This window comes from Parus major, chromosome 2, assembly GCF_001522545.3.
Source record: "Parus major isolate Abel chromosome 2, Parus_major1.1, whole genome shotgun sequence".
Classification (NCBI taxonomy): Eukaryota; Metazoa; Chordata; class Aves; order Passeriformes; family Paridae; genus Parus; species Parus major.
Genome location: NC_031769.1, coordinates 63,788,773 through 63,805,076, shown reverse-complemented (window position 1 = coordinate 63,805,076; position 16,304 = coordinate 63,788,773). Strand labels below are relative to the sequence as shown.

The 16,304-nt window shown below is 47.0% G+C and overlaps 1 protein-coding gene across 5 annotated transcripts in view; it reads right to left on the bottom strand.

Annotated features, from left to right (window-relative positions):
* Nucleotides 1–8,699: 8,699 nt before the first annotated feature.
* TFAP2A (transcription factor AP-2 alpha) overlaps nt 8,700–16,304 on the bottom strand; it is an 18,970-nt gene continuing 11,365 nt past the window's right edge. For all 5 annotated transcript variants that reach the window (XM_015620198.3, XM_015620196.3, XM_015620195.3 and 2 more), the window contains 5 exons: nt 16,165–16,216; nt 14,283–14,514; nt 13,310–13,428; nt 10,869–11,010; nt 8,700–9,297 (listed from right to left, as the gene is read on the bottom strand). In XM_015620198.3, the coding sequence (XP_015475684.1) occupies nt 9,009–9,297; nt 10,869–11,010; nt 13,310–13,428; nt 14,283–14,514; nt 16,165–16,216 (834 nt within the window). In that variant the 3' untranslated portion in view covers nt 8,700–9,008. The remainder of the gene's footprint in view (nt 9,298–10,868; nt 11,011–13,309; nt 13,429–14,282; nt 14,515–16,164; nt 16,217–16,304) is intronic.

Below are 16,304 nucleotides of genomic sequence, written 5' to 3'. Positions count from 1 at the left end.
GATAGATAGATAGATAGATAGATAGATAAAGGCGACTTTTCTTAGCAGCAGGAAAGACCCACGCTTTAGTAAAAACAACTATTCAGGGATTCACGGGGCGTGCATCGAAAGGAGCAAAAGCCGGCACACCCCCGAGTGGCCGTGTGTTTGCCGGGCGGCTCTGCCCCCGCGGCAGCTCCCTGGTGCTCTCGCCCCCCGGCCCGGCCCGTGTGTCGCGGCAAAGCCCCTCGCAGCTCCCGGGGCAGTTTCGTCGGGGCGCGGCTCTGCGGGGCTCCCTCGGAGCGCAGGGTGGGGAGGATGGAGGGTGTGAAATGTGGCCCGACACCCCGTTCTCTTGTGGAGGTCTCGGTCCTCACCTGCGGTGAACCCAAGAGCGCTGATGGGGGGAGGCAGGACCCCCCCACCCGGAGCCCCCCTGTCCCCGCCTCCCAGCAGCAGCAAGGCGGACAGGACAACAGGCAGCCTTAGGGAGCACAGCGGCCTTCCCGGGAAAGGTGGGCCCGGGGTGATGGGGGGCTGCCCCCCATCAGCCATCCCAGGCAGCTGCGTAGAAACAAGAAGTAAGAAAGACCTGAAGAGTCCCGCAAGGATGTAAAGATTGCGCATATTTTTCTCTCTCTTTTCCCCCACCCCGCCTTTTCTTTCCTCTTTAATCTTAATTCTCCCTCGGTTAACCATCCTGCCTTGTTCTTCTTTTATTCCCTCTTCTAGGGGATCCTAGGCAGAATTTTTAACCCCCTTCGCAACATCAGAAACAGAACAGGACTCCCTCGTCTGAAGGAGAAGAGAGTGAAAACAAATGAGTAAAAGACGGAGCCTTTCCCTGCAGCAGGGCAGAGCCTGCCCCACCGTGCCCCTCCGGGGTCCCGAGCCGGCCGGGGAAGGCAGGAGCATCCCTGCTCCTCTTCCGTGCCCAGCCGCTCTGTCCCGCTGGGTTGGGGCTGGCTCCGCCGGGTGAAAGGGAAAGATAGGGATGGAGACAGATTTCTGCAAAAATCTCCCATTTTGCTGACCACAGAGAGTCGCGGGAGTTTTCCAGCTGCTGTTTCCCAGCCCTTCCCCAATCACCAACAGCACAGCCACCGAGAGGTGGGGGTTCCACACACCTCTTCACAACCTAATGCCCGCTTGGACTACCGGAGCTTTTCACCGTGACAGGGAACGGAGCTCAACCACCCGGCGGGATGGCTTGCTTTCTTTTTTATTTCCCTTTTTTTTCCCCACAACAACAACAACATCATCCTCTAACGCCTTTGCAGACAGAGCAACCTCAGCCCGGTGCTGCTCGGCCGCCCTTTTGTTCCCGGTGGGGAGACCCGGTCTGGCTCGGCTCGGCCCGCCGGGGCTGCGGGGAGCCCGGTCCTCCCCTCCCTCCTCTCGCCGGAGCGGGGACGTGATAAAAGGAGACAGGGCTCTGAAAGGATTTGATTGAAATGGCGTGTGCCAAGCTGATGGGAGCCAGCGAGGGACAAAGCGCCGAGGAGCCATGGACACTCCAGCAATTATTCCTCCACGCTGAAGGTGGATTAGTGCAATGGAAAGAAGCATATGTTCGGCCTGGGGCGACACTCCCCCTGGCTGGGTTTAGAGAATGAGAGCGGAGAAAGAGGCTGAACCTGGAATATCAACTATCGGGAGACAGCCCACCCCACCCCCTCTCATCCCAGCCTCTCCAAAAGTCTCAGGGATGGAGGCATAAATATACACGCCCATAAAGATAAATAGATAGATACGAACAAACACGCAAACACCCAAAAATATGGATGAGCACACACCTCTAGGTACAGCTGCACGTGCACACGGTGCTGGCACACCGGCTCTGCACAGATAGGCAGGAGCAAGAGGCGCCCTAGGTGAAAAACCTCCCTGAGTATGACAATACGAACAAATAAACAGTCGGCCTCCAAGAAGGTCACAGCAGCAGCCAGTTCTGCTGGAGGCTCCAGTTTCCCCAGAGCTTTCCCAGGAAACTTTCCAAAAGCAGCTGCAGCAAGGAATGGGTGATCTCCTTACCCCCTACCAGGGCCATGTCCAGGACCTCATGGAAACACAAAGCAAAATCTCTATTGCCCCTTTTCCATCTGATTTTTCTCTAAGCCACAGCCACCTCCTGTTTTCTTTCCTTTTCCCTAGCTCCCTGCAAAACCCCATCCTTTCCAGCAGGACAGCTGCAAGCTCTCCCAAGGGCATGAGGTTGGGAAGAAGCCCCAGCAGCCAGACTGTCAGCCCCCATCCCGAACATCAGCATGCCAGAACAGCCCTCATCATGGCTCCGTGGCAATGGAACACCCATCAACTGCTGTCCTGGATCATCTACACCCATACACAGGTGTATACGCACCAAAACTTGGCAGGCATGGCAGGAGCACATTTTTAGCACTAGTATAGTGTAGCTCATTAGGCCTAATGAGGAAAAAGAGCACTGAGGCCAGGCACAGCCCCTGCTTTCCCCCCAGCACTGGCCTCTCCCAGCCTGGGCGCACCAGCAGGTGCCGCAGCAGGGGATGTCTCCCCAGCTGTTGTCCAAGCCGTCCCGCTTTGCAGGGCAGAGGGATCAACTCCACCACAGGAGAGGAGGAGACAGGACAAGCACAGGGAGCAGCATCCAGCAGCAAGGCAGAGGGTAAGGAGGACAAGCTGGAGGGAAAGGCGCCTGCCAGCAGACTTTAATGCAAGGGAGGGAGAGAGAAAGAGTGAAGAAAAGGGAATGCAGCTCTTCCCTTCTCCTGGGAGCCCCAAAAAATGCTCTGCTCTGCAACCAGAAATGTGCCCCAAATATTTCACATCTGCTTCTTTATCCTTAGCTGTGGAGATCAGGATAGATCATACGCAGAGAGGAGGGGGCCAGCTCTGCCCAAGGCAGTGCTGAGGCAGGAAGTTCTGTGGGGTGAACGAGCAGGTAGAACATAACCAAAAACACTGTATAGAAACAATATACATCCCTCAACCTGCGAGTGTAACTGCACAGCTCACACTCCCACTAGAAGAACAACTCTCTATTCAGAGCCCCTGCATCTGCTTTTAATCAAGTATTACAAAGAGACTTAACTATACCACAGGCAACAACAGCAGCTTGAGAGCATCTCTGGACAGAAAAGGTCTTCATGTAGATGCTGCAGATCCCCTATAAAAAATAGGATATGTGTGTATGTGCACACAAGGCGCTCAAGGAACAACATGGTGAAATGGCTTGCACTTCACACCCAACAGTCCACCTTCCTGCTGAACAAAAAACAATTTTTGCTCACCTAAGCTATGCTTTCCCAGTTTACACTCCTTGTCCTGGTTTGAAGATCCGCTGTGCAAATGAGCTCTGTGACTACAAACAGGACAATAACCATGGAGCTTGGAGTAACCTCAGGGCCCTGGTTTTGAGAGGGAGGGACTCATGGGGAAACCACAGGCTCTGGGTGCCAACATGTGCCTTGCAAAATCAGAGCCTGAAAGAAAAGTGCCACAGAGAGCCAGCAGGTCCCTCCTACACTACCAGAAAGCTCTCAATAGTCTTACCCTGATTTCCACACTGCATTCACTTGGTGAAGATGCCCTAACCGCTCTGTTGGTATGATAAAAATTTTAGGCCACCAAAGTTAAACTCAGCATCAGAGAGACATGACTGCAGTTGTTGTAAGAGGGAATAAAAGGCCACAGATTTGTCACCTTCATATCTACAGCACCAGGAAGGAGTAACAGACCAAGGATATTTAACGCCATCATGAGCTATATATCTGTTTACCCTGCTTGAAATATCAGCTGTTTCATCCACCCACAAAAGCCTAGGAACTTTAACTAGAAGAAGAAGAAAAACAAGGCTATTTTGCTATTCGGAAGCCAGTAAGACTCTGCTAGTAATGGGTGATAAAAGACTTTTACTTTTCCTCTGTTTCCAAACGCTTGCTTTAAACTACTTATTTTTGGGAGTTTGGGGTTACTAAACTAAATACTGCAAATAGAGAGGCTGCAGCCTATGCAGAATAAATGATTTAAGAACTGGGTTTGGCTGATGTATTTTTTCCTTCGTATTGGAGATAAAAAGAAGGAACACATTCTAGTAATCCCTACTCATTTTCACAGCCATTCTTGCACCTGTAACTCAAATAATGAAGCCGTTTGTTATTTATATTGCACTTTCCCCTCCATTCTAGATTTCTAACGATCTGACCCTGCTTTATGGCCCTGACAAAGCCTGAAACCGGTGTGGACTTCCAATAATTGAACGATATAAGGAAAAATCTTTAACTGGAATGAAGCAGATGTTAGCTTCATGCAGTTCCCTAACTTGATTATTCTTTGGACACGTTAGACAAGCATTAGTGATTGATAATGATGCTAATTAACCCCTTTCCCTTCCAAAACAGTAAACCAATGCCAGCAGGATTCTGCAAACAACACACACAAAGTGTATACCAGTATCTGTTCAAAGTGGATCAGGGACACAACTTCATTGCCTGGTGCTGACAAAAACCTTATCCTGCTGACACCAAGCTGGCTCCAAATCCTCTCTAGGAGTTAACAGCTCACACTGCTTGCAGGGCAGGGAGCAGAACATAGCTCTTTCATGCAGAAAAGGTGCACAGGACAAAACTGAAGGCACCATTTATTTTTTTGTAGTGCCAACCTTTCACGTTTGATTATGAAGCCACTTGAAATCACTGTGCCCTCACTAGCTGGGATGGACTTCCCGCTGCTCCCCGTCAGAAGGGCGCTCGTTATTTTAGCTACACGTTCCTAACATGAGGGCTGAGGCTCTGGGAATCTGGTCTGGGCTGAGACACGCACGTACCAAGGAGGGAAAGGGAAGTGCACATTCTGGAATTTAAATGGGAGGTAGAAGACGAGTAAACAAATAAGGAGCTGATCTGATTATGCAGTCGAATTTATCATGGACAATAAAGAAATTGCCTTCAAATGTAAGGGTTTGGATAAATGAATACTCCTAGCAAGTGAATAAAATGTATTCAATTAACTAAAAACCTTGTGCACTTCTGAACTGAAGTGGAATCGACTGTAATTGATTTATTTGAAACCAGAGGTTAAGGACTGAATTAGCTAAGTACAACTGGGTATTTCAAGCCACTGACTTCTCAAATGTCAAATCTCTTCTATTTTAAATATTATTTCAGCTGCGGGGCATTGCTGTCCTGATGGCTGTTCCACCAGTTAAATCTCAAATTATATTAATATTTGATTTTTGGAGGGTGGGGTAAAATACGGTACAAAGAGGAGGGCTGTCCTTGTTCACGGTGAAAGAGCACCAAGCTGTATTTTGGTTCACATGCAGGAATCAGCTCAGCGTGGCAGCAACGCTCTAACGTTCAGCCACCACTCACCCTCGCTTCAACTGATCTGGGGAAGGGAAAAAAATAACAACAGATTTTTGTTTAGTGCATAAAAGCCTGACCTAGAATTTCACTACTGCACCTCGATCACAACGCAAAAAATGCTTCCAAAGAACGCTGGAGTAATTAGCACGTTTTAGTAACTGCACATTGGTCACAGCAGAAGAGGCTGAACCGAACCTAGTCTGATTTCCATTATCGCCTGTAAAATCCTTCCTTAGAAATAATAGTAATAAAGAAACCTATGCAAGGTCATTTCATTTCTCTTTTTTGGTGGCTTGCTAATCCAGCAGCAGGATACCTAAAATGTGCTCTCCTACCATGAAGTAGCTAATTATATCTTTAAAACATTATTTATTATGACCTTATAGTGTTCTAGCATAAGACTGCATTATACATTGACCAGTATAAAACGATTATATTGGGTACAGGTTTCAAAAAGTAACAAGCATCTGTAAATCCAGATATGAATGAATGGTATTTAATAAGATTGTTTTCGTTTAAAAATGAGTATTTATGTGTCGCTGTAGAAAGAGCAGCAATGTATTGCTGTTTATGAATGCTATTGTGCCTGAGGTTAGGATCCCACACACAATCTGAGATGCAGCCAAGAAAAACAGCCCTGATAGACAATGCTTCACTTCACCTGCTACAATACTGTGCATTTCATTTATGTCAAGAATATGTACAGTTAGGGTTCATTCACCTCATTATTTTGTTACATCTACTTTACGGTTAACCAGTCTCTCTTGGAAATAATAAATAACTGTTTTTAAAACAATTGCAGCTTTGCATTCAAAAGATCCACTTTCAATTTACAGAAAAAAAATATTCACCGTTTTTATAAACTAGCTGGCTCTCGAAAATAGAATTTAGACTCCACCAACTCTCTTTCTGCTTGGCAAGATTGATTTTACACTGCCTTCCATAAGTAGATTACCAAAGCAAAATGAAACATCTTGGGCTTTATCTAATGCTTTGCTTCACCAGCTCTACCAAACGTCAAAATATATGAGTAAATGTTAATTCTCTGTGCAGCTTCATTGTAAACACCTCCCTCCTAACCTCCTCAATTTCTGCCTGAGCAAAAAGGGGAAAAAAGGGAGAGTGAGAAAGAGTCAGGGAGGGAAGAGAGGAAAATCAGCCTCCACTACCAAAATACCATCAGCACTTAAAGGAGACCCTCTCTTTAAAATGCCTTTACATTCTAAACTGCATTAAGTCTCCCTTCCTATGATATAACATAATCCAGCCTGATCCTGACTTCACCTACCCCCGGGGCCAAAGAAAATAGATTCAAAATCTGAATTCTCACATGTTTTTATAGCCCATCTTCAAGACATACACTCAATTTTTTTAAAGCGAACTTCCCTGTTTCACAACTGGTTTCCACAAGAAGAAACTCAAGATAAAAATTTCAGTCCCTTATAAACTGACACAGCCATCTCAAAATGTCAGTCTGTGCATTCCACTAAAACACGAACCATCAATCAGAAATAATCTGTCTCCTGCAGGATTTCAGTAAAGTTCACAACCGTGAGATGATTTTGTTGGCATCAACTACGGAGCTTTTCTTTTTTCTTGAGGGGGAGGGAGCACCCAGCTCTGATTTATCAGTATAAATTTTTTTCATAGCATTAATTTTCAGTATTTTCTCAGTAATGATTCTTTTTTAAATGTCCTTCTTGAAATGTGTTTTTTAATCTCTGCTCTCAGTTAGGACAGCTACATGTACAACATTTTATAGGCTTATAATTCTGTGTGCTGTATATATAAACATAAATAAAAACCTAGAGGTCAACATAAATAAAATAAAACTTTTATTTTTTAAATAAAATTATGTTTTGGTTAAAGAAAAGATAGTGTGTCATTTTTGTTAGTAGTACAGACAATTTTTTATCCAAAAGAATACATTGTGCTTTATTGTGTCATTTGTCTGAATACAGACTCAGTGGAATATCTAAATGATACCCTGCTCTGAACTCCAAGTTGAAAGTAAGTTTTTATTATACTTGAGGGAAACAATGGGTTCAGCTGCTTATTGCAAGGAGCAATTGTCAAGGGAGAGTTAAACTCAATTACTGTAACCATACTGAATAAAAAATACTGCCAAGAACAAAAATACGCCTGGGTAAAGACAGCTACTGAATAAAAAAATCGACATAAAGCGTATCAAATATTTATTTATCTGGGCAACAAAGGACTATGATACATTGATAGGCATGGAAACTACTGCCGGCACAACTCAATACAATACAACTATAACTGCTTCCAATATGGCCAGTGGAAATACAGGATACCAGGTGGTCCCGAATGTTTGAAGTTCTTTGGGAAAAAAAAAATTAAAAAAATAAAAAAAAGAGAGAAAAATAAAAACAAAAGGGAAAAAGAAAAAAAAAAGAGGGGAAAAAAAAGGAAAGTAAAGCTAAATCTTGTTTTAAAAGACAATATTAAATTTATTGCTCTGTTGGTGCTTTTGGGAGAAGGACAGTGGATGAAAATAACTTTTTTTTTATTTTCCACAACACATAAGGGTTGTAAAACCACTAACATGTTTAAAAACTTTGCCAGGGTCCAACATCACTTTATTTTATCTTCAATGAGAAACTAAATGTCATACTAATTATATATAAAAATTAATGGTTTTTATTTGTTCAGCTGCTTCATTGTCGCTTTTAACATGCTACAACAGGGCTAAAAATGATGAATCCCAGAGAAAAACCCCCAAAAAACCTCTGATATCTAAATAAGTACCATGAACCACATGATGAACTAAGAGGGGAAGATTTAAAACCCACTAAACAAGAGGTAAACGAGATCACCAGATAAATAAAAAAAGGCTTAAAACAGACTCACCATATTTACAATTCCCATTAAATTACACATAAATAAATATATACATACATGAACACTGATTCCCTTATATAATAACCGTGAATCGTGTTGCAATAGAAAGTTCAAGTTGGTCGCTTTACCTTGGACAGGAAAAAGTTCTACAACTGAAGATATGACATGGAACCGCTTGTGTTTTGTGTTCAAGTTTATTCACAATACTGATAAAATGTCATCAGTCCTTTTTGCCTTTTTTATGTCTGCTGCTGCTGTTGTACTTTTTCACTTTTTTAATTAATTTTTAGTATGGCTACAATCTTAACTGAAGTTTATGTAAGGGAAGGTGGTGATTCAGTCCGGTGAAGCTCATAGAATTTTTAAGTATTATTTAATTCTTTTTGTTTGGTTTTTTTTTTTATTTTTTTAATATATTTTTAGAAAAAAAAGTCCTTTTCTTTTTTGCTTTATTTTTTTTTGTTGTTTTTTTTTCTCCTTTTGTTTTATTTTAAAAAAAAGTTCACAAACTCAAGACAGAACTTTTTTTCTTTGCTGGCTCCGTCCCCCTGTTCTGTTCTCTTAGGCTCCAAACTGGGGTAAAACGATGATGGCAGTGGGAAGAAGGGGGAATTTAAGTGGGAGCAAATGGAAATGTGGATGCTGGGAAGGGGTGTGGGGAGAGGGTAGAGCAGTCCTGCAGAGTCAGAGAACAGGACTGGCAGAAGGACGCTCATTCTGTTGCTGTAGCCTGGGGTGCTGGGTCCCGGGGAGAGGGAGGAGGGAGATGAATGGATCGATGGGCTATGAGGGGGAAGGGAGGGGAGTTGGGGGGGGGCATCCTCACTTTCGGTGCTTCTCCTCTTTGTCGCCGCTTTTGGTGCTGTTGTCTGTGTGGCTGTTGGGGTTGTTGCTGAGGTACATTTTGTCCATGGCCTTGAGCGCCTCGGTGAGATAGTTCTGCAGGGCGGTGACGGCAGCACACACCGCCGGGCTCCCAAAGCCGTGTGAGATGAGGTTGAAGTGGGTCAGGCAGCTCTGGATGCCCGGCTCCAAAATGGGGTTGGGCCGCGAGTTCCCCAGGGGAGATCGGTCCTGAGCCAGCAGGTCGGTGAACTCTTTACAGATCTGTCTGTAGCACAAATGGAGCAGAGAGACAGAGGGAGGGAGGGAGGGAGGGAGGGAAGGGGAAAAGAGAGGGAGAGAAATGAACCATCACTGGCGGCAGCAAAGCCCATGCATTCTCCCTGCTAGATTTCACAAGCCCCTGGATCAAGGGGGTTCTTGCTCCTGAGTGCACACACTCTCTCCCTTGTCCTTCTCCTCTCTATGCATCCTTCCCCCTAATTCTCACACCTCCCTGGCACTCACAAACGTCCTCCTTTCACCTTGCATGCACACACACCAGCACGCCTCACATCACACCCCAGCCCCATCCAACACACAGGCAGACAACAGGAACACAGAGACACATGCCTCTTGCCCCACCACTCTCCATATGTCAGCCCCCAACACTCTCCACAAAAACACATCCCTGCCCAGCTGGGGTTTGGAGCACCAACACAGTTTAAAGTTCCAGAGCAGGTTTAATAGACAGGCTGTGATATCCAAAGGTAGGCTAAGAGGTTTGTCCATATCTCAGAAGATTCCATGTTTGGGTGGGAATGAGAGAGCGATATGGGCCTCTTCCTTCACAAAGCTAAAACACACACCTGTGTGTTAGGAAGAATGAGTGAGGGCAGAGCTGGCAATTGAGGATTTAAATTAGGGTATTCTGAAACATTTATATATGTAAATCTCTATCTCCAAATCCAAAGGGACCTTTCCACAGAGGGGGAGGCTGACGCTAACCAGGGCCTGGAAATTTCCTTCTGGGGAGGTAAGAAGGGAGGATACGAGGGCATGGTGCAGAAGATACGTTATATCACCCACTCACTGCACAAATGGTTGGAGAAATAACGCACCTTACAGCAAGAGAGCCCAGAGGCGTGTTGAAACAGTTTGTGTTCTAAAACCCACATTAATGTCTTCCAGCCATAAAGCAACTCCCATCTCCTGCTTGTGTCCTCTGGCATTGTGCCCTTTGGTGACACCTCCACTGGTAATTAAGGGCTACTAAACCCTTTTAATTTCCAGCAAACATACCAAAACAATCATTTTCTTTTCACGTGCCACCTGGAAGTCTAGGCAGCCCCACCAACGATAAACTCCGCTAGCATTTTAACTGCACACAGATTGTCATTTAAAATATATTTTTAATATCCCTGTATTTGCTAAGTAACAGAGATGCTTAGGCAGGAAGAACCATTGCAGATTTTAATGAACTGAAATCAGTTTAATGCGCCAGGTTTATTTTACTGACAATGGGAAGCCCTCCCCTTCTACTTAAATTGATGAGCTAAGTGAATAGGCCCAGAAAACATTCTGCTTTGAAGAATTACTGCTTTTTCTGTAACTACACATCCACCCTCAATTCGCACAATTCGCATTCAAGATAATCTGCGCAAACTGATTTGAAGGAAAACAAGCTGGTCTGTAGAGTTCTCCTATATCAGGAGGATCAACACACACCCCCACAACTTACAAAGCCATCAGCCACTGGTTATGCAGCAAACAAATGTCTTCACAAATAAAAGCCCCGAACTCAAGTTTGTCCCCCATCCCTTATTTCTAAGCAACATGCCAGAAAGTTAAATGTCTTACTTTGTTGCTAGAAGCATGTTTTTTCTTGTGACTTGCTCGTTTGGATCGGAATGTTGTCGGTTGAGAAATTCAGCTACTGCTTTGGCAGGAAATTCTGTCTCACAAACGTACCCAAAATCTCTAGCTAGATGTACTGCTTCTCCTGAATAGGGAGGCACGGGTGGGGATGGAAAGAAACACAGCTCATCAGAACACATCGCACAGAGGCAAAAATCCATTTGAAAAAAAACTCCAAAAACCCACTACATTCTACTTGGGCTTTTCTTCTCAAAAGCCTGGACATTTTCTCTTTGAAAAAGTTAGGGCCAGAAGTGCTAATTGCATCTTATCTTGCAGTTTTCTTTGCTTCAGCTGAAGGTAATGCAAATGCATATTTTCATAACAATCATTACGAGTGAAATCTCACATAAGAATTTTTTCAAGTTCACATTAACTAAGAGATACTTTTAGACAGACGGGCTCCCTCCACCCAGAATGTGCGCTTTGATTTACATCTCCATACCTATAGAGAGTCATTTATGTACATTTTATTCACAGCTATTTACTCTGAAAATGTGTTTGCCTCAGCCGCATCTCTATATTCTTTTGCAATGCATCAATGATTAATATTGATCATAATTACTCCTAGAGCTCTTCTAAATAAAATGCATTAAACAGCTAAGTGTTTAAAATTTAACTTGATCGCATATAATTATATGTTCACCCCCAAACGATTAACCATGAGAATTTTAGGGTCATTCCACTGAGTCTGTCTGTTTTGTTGATTTTCGAATCTTTGGTTTTAATTTCCTGAACCAGTTGGTTTTTACTGCAGGGCTTCCTGCCATTAGCTCTAGCTCCGGAAGAACGCATGCGCCAATTAGGGCTTCAAAGCCTCAGTCCAGTGAGCTTGTTTCCATAAAATGGAGCGGATCATAAACAATAACAGTACTCCAGAAACTGCCTCATCGCTACGGGACTCAAAGCCCCAGCAATGTTTATACTATCATCTCCCCAAAATTAGCCACCATCACTAAGTTATCTGAAGATCAGGCCTCTGGTTTTGTTTTTCTTCAAAAAAATCATTCTTTTCAAAGCCATTGTACGTGAAAGCCAAACAGAACAATGGATTACCATAAAACCTTCTCCATATTCATTAACATCACAAATAATGTTAAGCATCTACCAAATCTAGACTTTTTACAAGTTTTCCCCTCATGATTTTTTTACCACAGCGTGTCAATGCAATTGCAAAGCCTTTTCAGAAAGATGAAGACGCGGTAATTTTCACGCAGTATAAAAATAGTTTGTTCACTAATCCTGATGTTTAAAAAAACGACACCTGGCATCATCGCACAGCGCTTTCTTCCCCGTCTCTTTGAACATGAAACATTTCTCGCAGAATGCAAAGCGACAACAAAACAAATTCCCACCTACACAACCAAACTTAAGCTGGACCTGGACAGCTCAGGCTGAGTTTAAAAGCACTTTATAAACTGAACCAGTCTAAAATGCAGCCAAACTCATAGGGGTAAAGGCAGGCCTCGAGCATACTTGATGTCAGCCAGTGTGACACAGCCACCACTTCAAAACTAAATGACTGCAAACTTTTGAGCTTCCCACCTCCCTGCACAGACAGAATAGGACATCCCAAGGCACTAAAAGCAAGTTGCACCCTTTCCAGCCAAAGCAAAGCAGAGGAGAATGATATAGCCAAGGGAACATGTGTTCTGAAAATGAGAACCAAAAGGGAGTGGGGGCTGGCAATAGTGCAACTTTGAGGCTTTCAGGACACCATTAATTCATGGCTGAGGTCAAGGATTCCCAAATTAATTCAGGAAGTAATGGTCACGCATTTCTCAAATGCAGATGTCAGAAAAGTTAAATGATTTACTGTTATGTGGCTGCAGGCTGGGAGGGAGAACAAACTTAAAGTAGCTGCAGTTTCTGACATTTAAAATTGCTTGGTTGTCCACCTGTGGCAGAAGAACAGCAATGAAGTATTAGAGGCGCTGCTGCCCGTAACTTCCAACTCAATACTCATGGGTCTCTTATGGGGCTAAGCCCACCATCCCCCTTCACAGGGATCCTTCCCATGCTTCTCCCAAAGAGATCTGCTTACTCCACAGAGGGATTACTCATTTGAATGAGCGAGCAAGATGGGGCCCTGAAAACATCTAGCTCGGAAACTTAAAAGCAAATAAATAATAGAACGCTTTGCTGAGTCTGCAGGACTCGCACAAACCCGTTTCAAGTTGTAACAAAAAGCAAAGGAACACAATTAACCTGATCTTTTTTTTAAGGCATAGAAAATAACGCCCTTTTCAAATGCCAGTGAGCAGCACTGACTCCGGGAAAGGAGACAGAAAACCCGAACAACCAAACAGCAAGTCTTCTCCCACTTGGCAAAAGCAACAGGCACATTTTCCAAACAAGCCCTCCCAGCATTTTGAGTCACTTACCCTCCACGAGCGATGTGAGCAAGGTAACGTTAGCAGCTTTACGCCTCCCGGCTGGCAGGTTTAGTCCTATTTTGTCCAGTTTCTCCCTCAGAGATCTCCCTCCGTTTTTAGACTTTGCCCTGCTCCACACAAAAAGGTATTAAGAAACAGGGCTTGGGGGAACACCTCCTCCTGCTTTGGCTCCCACCCACACATGCCACCAACACATCCCTTCCCAGGGAAGGGAATAAAGGCACAAGGGATGGGATACGTGACTGTGAGAGGCTCAAGACCAACTGTTGCTGAAAGCTGAATCCCAGATATAGGGACGGTGCTTTGGATGTTCCCACATCTAGAGAACATCGGCCCTCACTAAGGTCTAGATCAGCCCCAAAGCTGACGCGGAGCTCTGAGGTGCCTCCCTGAGCTTCCAAGGTGTCATGGACATGGGGACAGCTTCTCCCTGGGTATGACGTGAGGAGGCCGATTTGCAGGGCCCGCAGCCCCAGAGCATCACTGCCCTCACACCAAACTCTAGGTGGCCCATCTGTGGCTTATCAGGACAGCTGGGCTAAACGGGGCTGTAGAGATGGGAGCTGCCTTAATTAATCCTGGATCTTATTCCCTGCCCAGGCACTGCCTAATTGCCTGGGTGAGGCCACGGGGTTGGAGCCCAGGGCAGAGCGCCTGTGTGGTGCGTGTACACCCGTGGGGGGGTGTCCCCGGCGGAGCGGGGCAGGGACACGCCGGGACCCCTTGGCGGGGCTCCGGGGGCCGCGCAGGGCCGCGCGTTGCCATGGCGACAGCGCCCGGTGCCCCCTCCCGCCCGCGCTGCCCCGCCGGCCGCGCGCGCCCCGCCCCCTAGCGGCGGCCGCCGCACTCCCCCCGCGCCACCGCCCCGCGTGGGCGCTCGTCCTCCTCCTTCCCTGCCTCCATCCCTCCCTCCGCACGGCACAGCCCGGCATCCCGCCTCCCGCGTCCCCCCGCCCCTCACCTCCGGAGCACTCCGCCCAGCAGGGAGGCGTTGAGGCACTCGGGCGGCGACAGGCGTCTCTGCACTTCCGCCACCGTGACCTTGTACTTGGAGGTGGAGCTGAGCAGCGAGAGGCGGCCCGGCACCGAGCAGAAGACCTCGTTGGGGTTCACCACCCCGCCGAAGAGCGCGTCCTTGTTGATGGGGATGGAGGAGACGGCGTTGTTGTTAGACTTGGAGAGGGACACGGGGCCTGCAGGGAGGGAGGAGCAGGGAGGTGAGGGTGAGGAGCGGGCGGGGAGCCGGGGACGGAGGGGGAAGCACCCGAGCCGCTCTCTGCGGCCAGCCCGGGCCCCGCACCGCCTGCGGGGCAGCGGGGACGCAGCGGGGGCACCCCTCCCCTCTCCCGTCGGGAGGCACAGGGAGAGAGCCGGACATCCCTGGAGCAGCAGCGGGGAAATTGTACAGACCCTGCAGCCCCTGTCGGGCGCCGAGGCCGCCGGGTGCCGCACGTCGGTAGCGCCGCGTCGGGCGGGCAGTGCCCGGGCAGCGGCGCAGCCGGCAGGGCATGTGGCAACCCCGGGGGCCCGTCAGCGCACAAATTTACACATGGAAAACCCGTAACGCGGCAGAGAACCGGCACCCCAAAATATAGCTCGGTCCCTGCCCGGCGGCGGCCGGCGGGGAGGTGGCGGGCCGTGCCGCCGTGCGGTGCCTCCGGTCCCGGCCGCCTTTCCTTTCTCCTCTGCCTCAGCCTGCTCCGCTTGGCGGGCGCAGTCCAACCAAGCGGGGGGCTCTCTCCGTTTTGGATAGATCACTTGTGACATTAATAGCTCTGGGAAGGCTAATAGATACAACAGGAGTTAAACGAACTCTTGAGATTACTAATAAAAGAGCCAATTATCATGTCGACTTGGAAAGAGCATCTCTTAAGATTTATCCCTTGCACATCTAATTTGACGTGACAAAGGCTTTACAGGCGGGGGGTGGGGGGGTATGAAACTTCAGGTTCGCTGGCTGTACAGCGATTAGGGTTAGAGAGGAGAGTGCCTCAACTCAGCACCTCTCTCCTGTGGTGGCCTGGGTACCCAAATTCTGGGCGGTCACGCAGCCATAGCACCCCTCAGAGCAGGCAGGAGCTACCTGCGCCTTCCACCCTGCCAGTTTTACTTCCAACAGCGTCTCACTACTCAGCATCCAAACACAAAACCCATCACTTTCCACCGAGAACCTGCTTTGCAAAATGCCCTGTGCCGCCTTTCCCAATCCTTCGGTTGTCCGAAGAACGACGGGAAATTAAAATCGAGTGAAAATTTGCAATAAATATTCTGCAAGGTTTGAGTACCAGCTCCCAAGCAATTCAATTCCAAATGAAGCAAGCAAGCGCACAAAGCCAACGAAAACTAAATCACCCTAACCACCGACAGACATCACTTTTCAGAAACTCGCCCCTTGTTCTCCACCAGTCCGCCTCATCACCGGCGTGATTTAAATAAGAAAACCCGAAGGAGAGGAAACAACGATTTCATTTTCACAGTCCCGTTTACCAACAACGATTCAAGCCCTCCGCTCAGCCAGATGCATTGGGCAAACCATGAAACCCAATTGTTCGCTAATGCACTAAAAGACCGGCTCGGATTTTCTAGATCATCTGCTAACGTTTTCCTAGTTAACGACAATAATAATTAAAGTACCCGGCAAACGTGGCCATTTAAGAGGGCGGATTTCAACCCACATCTCCCGTTTTTCTTTGCTTCCAACCTTTTGGCCAACAGTACATGCCAGAGGAAGGAGCCCGGGGCCGGGGGACTGGAGGGGAGAGGGGGGAGGCCGGGTAAGTCCTCCCTTCGAGCAGTCCCCAGCCTGTGACGACATGTTTGGTATGCGCAAGGAAACAGCTTACCTTTCTTAATTACAGTTTGATCTGGGATGTTAATACCGGGGTCTTCTACGTGCTGCAACAAAAGGAACAGGCAGGGATGTCAGGGTAGAACCACAACAAAAGGCAGGGAGGACCGAGGTGGGATGGGGTGCAGAAGTTTT